Source organism: Lonchura striata, chromosome 1A, assembly GCF_050655825.1.
Source record: "Lonchura striata isolate lonStrDom1 chromosome 1A, ASM5065582v1, whole genome shotgun sequence".
Classification (NCBI taxonomy): Eukaryota; Metazoa; Chordata; class Aves; order Passeriformes; family Estrildidae; genus Lonchura; species Lonchura striata.
This window is the reverse complement of record NC_140741.1, coordinates 21,827,461-21,838,187: the sequence shown is the minus strand read 5'-3', so window position 1 is coordinate 21,838,187 and position 10,727 is coordinate 21,827,461. Positions and strand designations below refer to the sequence as shown.

The following is a 10,727-nucleotide window of genomic DNA, read 5'->3' as shown; positions in this document are numbered from 1 at the left end:
CTGTGCAGGGCTCCCCTCCCAGCTCAGTATATTCTGGGGTTCTTTGACCGCTGGAGTCACCCCTGCTCCTGAGGAGAGCAGGGCTCAGGACAAAACCTGCGGTGAAAGGGTCCCCTGTCCTAATGTCTGCAGCCTCCTGGAGCCACTCTCACGCTGCGTGGATGTCCTGCCACACAGCTCTACCCTCACTGCTGCCCCTTCCCTTTTCCCACTGCACGTTTGTAACTGTTCCAGCTCTCAAAACTCCGCGCCCCGCCTGGGGGGAGACCCCAGGCACCACTCAGCCTGCTCTGAGGGCTGATGGACGGGACTAGCGGCTTCCCAACCTCGCTGCGCCGCGGGGACAGCGCAGTCTGGGAGCAGCGGGCGCAGGGGCGCCCCGCTCCCGGAGCCGGCGGCGGCAGCCACCGGCCATCCCAGGGCGCTTCCAGCGCCGGCAGCCACCGGCCGTCCCAAGGCGCTTCCAGCGCCTTCCCGGGCGCGGCGGGCGGGAGGCGCCGGGCGGAGCCGCAGCCGCCCCGCCCCGCGGCCCCGCCCCCGCTCCGCTCCCACCGCCCCGCCGGAGGGGGCGGGCCGGGCGCGCCCCCGCGCAGCCGCGGCCGCGGCCGGGAGCGCGCAGGTGGCGGGCGGGCCGGCTGTGCGCGCCGCCGCGCGCCGGGTTCCGCCGGGGGCAGCGCGTCGCCGGCGGGCGGGGAGCGAGCGGTTGTCGGGTCCGGGCTGCCGCCGCCGCCGCCGCCGCCTCCTCAAACGTGAAGGGCCGTAGCCGTCCCGCCGAGGAGTCCCGCTACCCCGCAGTGCGGGGGCTGCCCTCCGGACGCCGAGCCGCACCGCTCGCTCTCCCCCCGCAGCTCTTGGGAGGCGCCGCGGCGCTGCCCCCGTGAGCGCTCCCCACGGAGTGGGCGTGGGCAAGGGTGGGTGCTGCGGCGGCCTCCCGTCCGCGGGCGTCCCAGCTCCGCCGGCGGTGGATGCGCCCGGGAGGAGCCGCCGAGCCCGCCCAGCCCTTCCAGCCCCCCGCGGGGGGGACGCGGGGACCGCCGCGATGACTTGACGCCGGGCCGGGCCGTGCCGTGCCATGGAGGGGATGACACGCTTCGTGGTGGCCGCGGCGCGGTGGCGGCCGGCGCTGCCCGCCCTGCTGCCGCTGCTGCTCGCCGTGCCGGCGCTGCGGGGCTCTCCCGCCGCAGGTAAGGGAACAAAGAGGGCCCGGGGGCAGGTGTGCGGGGCCCGGGGACCGTGCCGGCAGCGGGGCGGTGCGGGGGGCGGCAGCACCGGTAACAATGCGGCGGTGCCGGCGGGCGGGGGCCGGCGCGGCGCGGCCGGGGAGCTCCGCCAGAAAAGGCGCGCATTGTTCGCAGCCAGACCGCGACCGCTCCGGTGCGGGGCCACGGCAGCCCCCGGGCTGCGCGGCTGGGAGCCGACCCGCGGGAGAGAAGGGGAGACACGGTGCGTGGACAAAGGGGGCACCGGCGTTTCCAGCTTGTCGGGTGTCCTGTGCCAGGCAGGGGTCACCGCGCGGTGTGGCCTCGGCGCCCCGGGCGTCTGGAGGTGCCCCGTGTCGGGCTGCGGCGGCACCTGCGGGGTACCCGCAGGGCAGCCTGGCTCTCCTACCACCTTTCGAGTGAGGAGGCATTCGGAGCCCGATACGACTTCCCAAGCACCGCCGTGGCATGACTTGTGCGTGGAGAGAACGGTTCGGGCTCCAGAGGGTGGTGTATTCAGTAGGTGTTTCGGAAAAACCATGAATCAGTGACCCCTTTTTTTTCTCTTGTCTTTTCTCTTGTGGCTCTAAGTATCAGAATTAGTCTGTAGTTAAGGATACAGTTTAATCACAAAGATGTCTCATTTGGTTCTAGTCCCATAGCACTTCTTGGTTCATCTTTAGTACTTAAAAAAAATAGTAATAATTATCATTTCATGGAAAGGTACAGTTTTGCTGTGATTAGGTTTTCATTTTGGTAGAAGACAGGTATAAAGTTATAAATTTTAATCAGCATCAGAAAGTTGTCGATAAGTGGCAAGAAGTGATAAGAGGCTGCAGTTTCATGAAGTGGACCAATTAGTGTTGACTCTTTTGTTTAAACACAGAAATTGTGGTGATTGTTGTTGGGTGCTTAAGAACCCTTGGTGTTATAAAACATGCTTATCTCTTTATAATAATCCTTTATTCCACTTCAGAAAGTAGTTCATGTTTTGGAGGTGACTAGTTAGCTTTTCAGGGAAGTTATGCTCTCTTACAGCTCCCGTCCTAGCCTACAGAGATGTTCCATTCCAAGCTACATGAAAATTGATATTTCATAGTAAATTTCAGTGATTTTTCTGAAATAGATCAGGCTTTGCATACAAATAGAAGGCAAAGCACTAGCTTTGTAAGTTGGAAATTTACTTGTGGTTTTTTTGTCTCTGAGAATGATTTGGTTTCTTTAGTATTTTCATAATAAATCAGTGAAGGCTCTTGTTTGTTTCTCTGATACATAGTAGCTTTTAATTAAACATGGCTGTGAATTTCTGTAAACATTTGTGTGATTCTTGTGCATTCTTGTATAACTTAAGAACAGCAGTAGAAAAATTATGTAACTCGGCCAGCGTTTGAGCTGCTGGAAGAGAGCACTTAGAGACGGCAGATCTTGCCCAAAGCGATGCTTTCCTGCTTAGTCTAGGGCAGGAGCCTTTAAGCTGTTTTGGTTTGAGTGTCCTCTATGTTTTCAGTTTCCATTGGGCATGTGAATCATGTACACTGAACTTGAGGATACTAAGAGCAAACTTGCTCTTCAGAGGATGCTTTTTTATTGCCATCTCAGAAATGGTCCATTGGTTGCAGAGGTTTAAAGTCTACAGGTTGAAGAGAACAAGGATATTTTCCTTTTTTTGTTAAGGTGAAATGCTTTATTTAAAAGCATGACAGGGGCCTCATTTCTCCTTCTGTGGCCCATAAGGTTTAGAAAACACTGTCTTTATCCAAATCTTGTCTTGAGTCTTGAAATGTGTTGATGGAGTAATGGATGAAACAGAAGAGCTGTGTACTGGCCAAATGCTGTAGGTTTGAGCAGCATTCACTTAACTGATCAACAGATCTACAACTCTTGTAAATCTCTCTAGGGTGGAGTTCATTTGCCTTTCAGTGCCATATAGTCTTGACCAGTCTAGGGACAGCAAGAGCAAACTCCTACAGCTCTGAGATACACAGGAGGAGCATGCAGTAAGAGTGGAATGGCCACTTACTGCAGTTGAAATAGCAAGGACAATACTTAAGAAAACTTAGTAGTTAAACAACTTGGGTTTTGGAATGCTTGATCCAGCTCCCACATTAAGTCACATGTTGCTGAATCAGGGCTTCAGCTTCTCCAGTTAAGCAGATGCTGAACTATTAGCATGTGGTTGGATGCCAGTGTGCTGAAGGTAGGTTTGTGTTTGAGCACCTCAACGAAGCAGAGCCTTGGCCAGGCTATTTGAATGTCTCGCTGCTCAGCACAGGCTGTGTTTTTGCTTTTGTTCCATTGCACAATCTGTACAACTCCTGCACTGACAATCAGGAGGATTTATCTTATCTCACTGTGCTGTTTTCATGAAAGGGATGAGAACTCTATGTTGTGGACTCTGAAAAGACTGCAGTGAGTCTCCTCAGAGACTCGGGGACCAAAGGCAAGTTGTGGAGGTCAAGCAAGGAATCAGATGTAGCTGTCTTATGGGAGAGTCGCAGGATATTGTTTATTCAACTTAATTGCATTAGTCTTGTTGCAAACACTTGAGTTGGCATCACATCTCTTGTGGCCAGTTGAGCTTGTCAAGCTTGCTTCCAGTTCATTTTCACAGAAGACCCATATGGTTGGAGGATTCTCTTTGTAACTGCTTTCTATGCTGTGCTAGCTTTATTTATGTCAGCCTCGTGTCTACAAGCTACACTTGTAGTCCTGCCAGAGGAAATGTGTTTTTTGTTTGCATGTTCTTTCAAGAAGTAAAAATGCTAAACAAGCTAGTGGACAGTGTAGCTTTTTGTTCAGTGATGTCTGTTTTGTGAGTGCTTTTTGTGAAGCAAAGTCTTAGACTTCTCAGGCAGGACTGGAACTTGAAATACAGCATGACTTTAGCAAAGCAGGCTTTAATAGCTTTGACCCACCTTGGGGAATAGATCTCAGGAACTGGGCACATTAAAGAGCAGTGACTTGCTGTAGCACAAATCTTTGTCTTGGGAAGCTGGTGATTGTGGTAAATGACAGGTTCTGACATCCTAGTTCTTGCTTGTCAATTCAGAATGTGTGTGCATGTGTGGGAGTTGCTTGGGAGAGAAGTGAAGCAGAATAGACTTCTTAATAATACAGTCTCACTTCAGCTGTGGGAGACATGGCTTTCCTTCATTTGAAAGTAAATCTGCTTGTGGCTGACATCCTAAACTACCAGAGAGTCTGCAGCTCTGCCCATTGTGGCAGACAGTATGAATAACACTGGTTGTGTAAGAGTTATTGTGGATGATGTCCTTAAGTACCAGTGTGTCTCCAGCCTGGCCTGTTGTGGCATACAGCATGATGAATGCTAATTGCATAAGAGTTATTAAATACAGTGTGTCCTGGGAAGCTGGGTATAAGGGAAAAAAAGCTGTAAGGAAATGGTTATCCTTTAAATTTTGTCTTAAAATCCCATAGTTTAGTAAAAACGGTAGCATAAAATAAACTTCATTATGTAGACAATTTATATTTTGGCTCATATAGAAGAATCTGATCCTCATGGAGTCCTTGTAAGTATGGACAGTTTTTTACTCTGGAGTTACATAATATGATGCCTTTCTAGCTCTTGAGAAGTCATATATTACTATGCTTTTCTACAGTGATTGTCAAACGCACATGAGCTCAACAAATCTGATTGACACTCCCTATATGTACTGTGTTTTCAGCTGTTAATGTTACTGGAGACAGCTGTTTGGGAAGACTAAGGGAAACCTTCTGTAAGAGCAATTCATTCATGGTGTCTTTTTTTTTTTTGGTAACACATGAGATTAGGGGAAAAAAAGATAAAACTGACCATCAGTACTCACATCACTCATTCATCAGTGTAATTAATGGCATGTAGAATGCTCAAATAAATATTGGAAAATGGACCTGATTGTGCTAGATCTTACTTAAGCTGTAAGATGTTGTAAGATGTGGCTTAGAAATATTTCTGCTTTACAGTGGAGTTGAAAAAAACTTAAATATTTCAATTGAAATTTTGTAAAGTGTGCATTTAGCTATGGGCTGAAGCTTTTTCTTCTTTGCAAAATATCAGTTGAAAGAGTTCAGCAACTTCTGATGTTGAGGCAAGAGGAAAACAATGGCTTCTGCTTTGAATTCTGCAAGCTTCTTTTCTGAGCAATTTTAATACCCTTATGCTTTGGAGCAATGCAGTTAAACTTTGCTGGATTGTCTGCTCTGAGGGGATGTTTTTTCCACTTGCTTCAAAAGTGATTTTTCTCTTTTGAAAGCTTGTAATGACTGAATTTAGGTAGACATGGCTACATTAGAGAAGATGACTTTTTTTTTTTGTCAGCTGAAGCTTGAATAAGGACTATTCTCGTGGGACCTCGCCTACCTGTGGTACTGACCAGGAATATATGTGTTGCCTGGGCAAATGTACTCAGTACTCTTCCCATAGTCCAAAATGTTAGGTGAAAATTGGACTTTGCTGTGAAAGTCTATCTAAACTGCTCCAGAAGTGGGACTGGACTGAGCTTCAGGACTGAGAACCTGCCTGCCTTGTGCTTAAAGCCATGTCTCTGCTGTGTAATGTTTTATTTTCTTTAGGCTGTCTTTGGCATCTGCCTTCTGGTGCACTGTTGTGTGGTGGCCTTTGATTGCATCAGGCCCAAGAGGGCAAACAGGAAGAAGACTTTAGAAGGAGCCAATGTGGGACTTAGGTTTAGTTTGGAGTAAGAGTCTGAGGATCTTTCCAGTCACTCTTCAGCTTGTTGATGAGATTTGTCCAGAAACCTGGAAGTTGTAGGAGGGGAAGAGACACAAACTGCAAGAGGGTTTGTCAGATGAAGGAGACTGGAATTGGCAGGGCTCAAAGGAGTAGGACGCAGGACAATAGGTCAGGAGTGTAAAATAGGTCTGTAGATGAGGGGAACTGCATTGCAGCAATTAATCCTAGGTGAAGCAAGAAAAGCAGTTTGATAGGAGGATAAGCACACTGGGAAACACAGATGGACTCAGTTTATAAAAGGAAAATAAGCATTAAAAAAATAGTGTTGAAAGGATGAATCAGAAGTGGGGAAGACAAGGGACTGGGACAAGACTGGAGGAGATAGGACCAAAAGCATCAAGCTTGCAATTTAGGAATGGGAAAATGTGTGCCTGCTGCTCTGGGACACTTCTTAAGAATTTGACACAAAATTCAGGGCTTCAGAGTGTTGGTCCTTTTCTCCTCTTAACCAGAAGCATGATAATCTGCTGCTGCTCCTTGGAACATTTCATGAATGTGCATGAATCAGCCTTGTGGCAGAAGTGTTTTTCTGAGTTTGTTTTAAGAACTGGAAAAATTCCTACAAAATTGTAGCGGCATATTAAAACTGCAGAGACAAAAATCAGCAAGTTGGAAATATTGACATTAAAATAACCTATTAACCCATACAGTTTTAAACCTCTGTACCTGAAAGCTGTTGTACATCTATGGTCACAAAGTGTGTATCTATATAGATAATATTTATAGCTATAGAGGCACCTGCACATGCACACGCCTACAGGCAGACAGGACCATCATTGTGCTCAGTGACTGATCCTGCTCTGGGGAAAAATGGGAACTGGACAGCAAATGAAGAAGTTATCTGCAGGATTCTTGCTCCTTTTGTAGCATATGTTTGAGGTGTGACGTGAAGGGAGGGACAGGGAAGTTTGAATAAAGGTTTTGCTGTTAATGTAATTAAATGCTGGCCTAGACAGTTGAGTTGTGTTGCTGTTGCAGAGTTTCAGTGATGCTCAAGTTGCTTAAACCAGGCTTCCCACAGGTGGTCACTAGCTGTGTGTGTTCCTCATTTACTGGATGTCAGACCTCTGGGATCTGTGTTGCAGAAATGCTGAGTGCTTCCAGCTGCCAAAGAAGTCAGAGGAAGCTATTCTTAAATAGATGATGTGTCTGAAATGCTAAATACTAATTAGTGTGTCAAATTAGGCTCTCAGAATTTGACCTTGTTTCTTAGCTTTGCCATTTGTAAAACGTGATTTCTCATTTTCAAATGAGGAAATCAGTTCCTCATTTGATTTTCAAGATCCTAAGTAATGTCCAGATGCAATAAGAGTGAGCAAAAAAAAGTTGGTCAGAAAGGCAGAATTTTGTCTTGAGAACAGTAAAGATCCAGTAGATGATAAACCAGCCTGCAGAACTTGACTCTACAGAAAACAAGTATAAGAAATAAACTAGTTGTAAGAAATAGAAAGTAACAGGTGGTGGTGTAACATTATGTATTTACCATACTAAGACTTTCTTTATGAGTTAACTAGTTAATGCAGTAGGATTTTGATGTTGGGGTTTTTTATAAATCAAATATTCTTTAAAAGAAATCATGGCTATTGATGTTTGCTCACTTTCAGTTTTATCAGTTTCAGCTTATATCCCCTACCTGTTTGCTCTTCATGTGCAAACTGTTCTCCAATTTTTTTTAGTCCTTTTCCATTCTCCCCTCTGAATTAGAATGGCTTCTCTTCTGTGAATTAATATCCTATATAGAATTTTGATTTGGCTTCAGCCATCTGGTCAAGACAGCATGTCAGGTCTTGTGGATTGAAATAGATAAGAGGTTAAATTTCACCTGCAAGTAAGGGGAAGAGGAGGGAGGGATGGTGGAAATGCAGTGAATCAAGGGCCTGAAATCCATGCTTTTCAGTAAGAAACATTCATAATAGTGTCATACTTGAGGACTTGAAAACCTGAATAGCTCTAGGATGGGGACTAGACAATGTAGTAGTGTTGTATTGAGGGGTCTGGTGTCTATCAGGGATCATGGACAGAATGGGATTCAGCATGATCCCAGTGGTACTGGGCCTTGTGAACACGTTGATTTTGAACTGGGCATATCCTGTGTAATAACTCATTTGTTTTCTTCAGCAGCAGAAGAGCTCCAGCTGGAATGCTGTGTCTGGTAAAGGGTCTTCTCCTTCAAGGAAGAGACAGGCTACTAGAGCCAGTTCAGTTCACAGAACTATTGGGACTGAATGTCTAATCCAGAAAAAATGCCAGGTGGACAGGACTTTATTCAAACATATAAAATATTAAACATAAAGGGAAATGTAATAAATAGTTGCTTATGTTGAGGAAGAAAAGAAGACTTGTATTCAAGTGAACAAGACATGTTTTCTAACTGCTGATCTTTCTAACAGTGGGGATAATGAAATGGTGAATTGCATGGTTTGGGGCAATAATGTAATTGTCACTGGAGTTGACAGATGAGATTGTAGCATGATCTAGAGGATTGCAACAGTGATAGGAAATATTTTGCAGCTCTGTTTATGTGAGATACTACAAATAATAAATAACAAATAAATAATATTATTAACGTGCAGACTGCAGCATTAGGACTAATATTATTCATTACTGAGAACTTTGGTGTTCTGATCAAGTGAAGAAATGATCTGTGGTTTTTATGCTGGTTGATTTTTAGGATTAGCATTTTTAAGGTTTCAGAGAACATTTTGTAATTCTTGTTACAGTGTTTTTATCCATGGTACTAACAGGCAGGATGAACACTAACTTTTTAAGTTGCTCTCCATCAAGTTCAGTTTGTGAAACATTTTAGAATGCTGCATCACTGAGAGATTATCACGGAGACAACAGCTACAAGTAAGTGGTATGGATGTGAGTCTGCATGTCTTTATTAATCAAGTGAATTATTACTAGCATTTTTATATCTCAGAGGTGGGATAGAGAGAGGCAGTACTGAACTCAAAACACATTATTGCTATTTCTATGAAATGTGTAGTTGGTCAAGCTGGGAACTTCTTTATCTTGGCACAGAATGTAGGGTTTCCCTTATCCTTAGCAAAGGGAATGATGGTGCAAGCAAGAGGCCCTAAGTGATGCAAAACAGTTGGGAGACTGGGCAAATAAATGACACCAAATCTTTCAGTTGTCTCATCTGTGTGCTGCCATTTGTGGGTCTGTGTCAAAGAAGAAGACAAATCTTTAGTTCTTCAGTAGCTGAGGACATTGGGTCTCCACCTGGTGTCCTGACTGGGCAACAACTGCTAGGATAGCAGCAGGGGTGTCCTGTCCAGAGCTGTGAGCTTGCTGGGCTTGGCTGAGGTGTGTGCAGTTCTCAGCTCTGCAATGCCTGTGGTCTGACAAAGCTTTTCTGGACAGTTAAGGCAGTGTGGAGCTGTCTTTGTGCCCTCCGACTGAAATCTGTTGGTGTGGCAGGGTGAGAGCAAGGGAGGATATGAACTTTGGTCAGGAGGATACTGAAATAAGGAACAGGAGAGATGACACTGGGTTGGGGCTGTGGTAGGAGTGGGTGAAATTTGGAATATAGATTAGGGTATCAATAATGGAAGGCTGAGTTGGGATGTCTTGTGGTAAGAAGATGGCTGCTTGATGTTGCAGATTTGGAGGGGGTTTTGTGGCTGCCCTGAATATCTGACTTGAGCATCCTCACTGTAGAGCTTGCCTTAGAGCTGTGGAGAAGGGCATTAGCTAAATGGGTAGCTGGCCCCAGTTTTAACAGAAAACTCTGGTAAGATAGATTCAAGAACTCTAAGTGCACCTGAAAATAAATGGTCACATAGTACAGGTAAATAGTACAGGTAAAGATTTTTTTTCTTAAGTAGTATTGTTACAATTTACAGATTTGTTTTCAGCCTCTTTTTTCTTAATTCACACCCTCTTGGATTGAATTTCTTACTGAATCCTTTGATATGGAATAAGAAAATTAAACTGCTATGAATGCTTATAAGAAAAGAAGGCTCTCCCTTTTTTGCTCCCCAGCCAGTAGTGTACTGAGCTGGTTTGTGGAGAGTCTCTAAGTAAAATTCTTTCCTCATTTAAAGCCAGCTGTTTGATGCTGCAGGGTGGTGGAGGGAGGATTTATTCTTCTAGTTGGGTGTGAACTTGATTAGATGTTGAGCCTGTCTCACCTTTTCCTGTTGCTGGTAATTCTCCTGTAAATAAATTCCTCCTCATGTATGCAGATTGCAGTGAGCACTGCTCAACCACAAAGCCACAAGGATACAGCTGAGCATTACTTGGAGACAAAGCTCCAAGCATTTATGTAGCAGACCCTCTGGGATAGTATAAGGTTACTTTTGGAATGGGAGGCAGACATTGCTTGTCAGCTACACTGGATTCTGGTTGGGTAACTTCTCCAGTGGTGGCTGTATTTAAAACTGAAGCTGCTGCTGAATTGGGACTGGCTTATATCATATATTAGGATAGAAATTGCACGTCACAGAACAAAATCCTGATCTATAGCAGAAGTCTAGTTTGAAGATGTTTTTAATTAAAATCTGTCAGTGACCTTACTTCCTGTGCTTGTGGTGAAGGATGAAACAGATTTGGGCTTCCAGCCATTGACATGCAATTTTTAGAAGATGTAATTTGTTCCATTCTGAAAGAACAAAAAAAGATAATTTTCCTTTGTCTTTCCAGAGTGCATGTGTTTTTTATAGTAACATGGTTAAAAAAAAATTATGTAAATGCTTATCAACGTGGTAATCAAAGTTTACTCAAGAAATATTTTATCCAATATTAATAAAAGCAAGGAAGTTTCAAGA

The 10,727-nt window shown here is 45.3% G+C and overlaps 1 protein-coding gene across 11 annotated transcripts in view; it reads left to right on the top strand.

The window, feature by feature from the left end:
- The first annotated feature begins 642 nt into the window (after positions 1 to 642).
- KIAA1549 (KIAA1549 ortholog) overlaps positions 643 to 10,727 on the top strand; it is a 141,327-nt gene continuing 131,242 nt past the window's right edge. For 8 of the 11 annotated variants that reach the window (XM_085569290.1, XM_085569286.1, XM_085569289.1 and 5 more), the window contains exon 1: positions 1,263 to 1,443. In XM_085569290.1, coding sequence (XP_085425416.1) covers positions 1,278 to 1,443 — 166 coding nt within the window. In that variant the 5' untranslated portion in view covers positions 1,263 to 1,277. Of the gene's footprint in view, positions 1,185 to 1,262; positions 1,444 to 10,727 lie in introns of those variants that run through there. The other 3 variants (XM_021536598.3, XM_085569283.1, XM_085569282.1) reach the window with 2 other exon arrangements.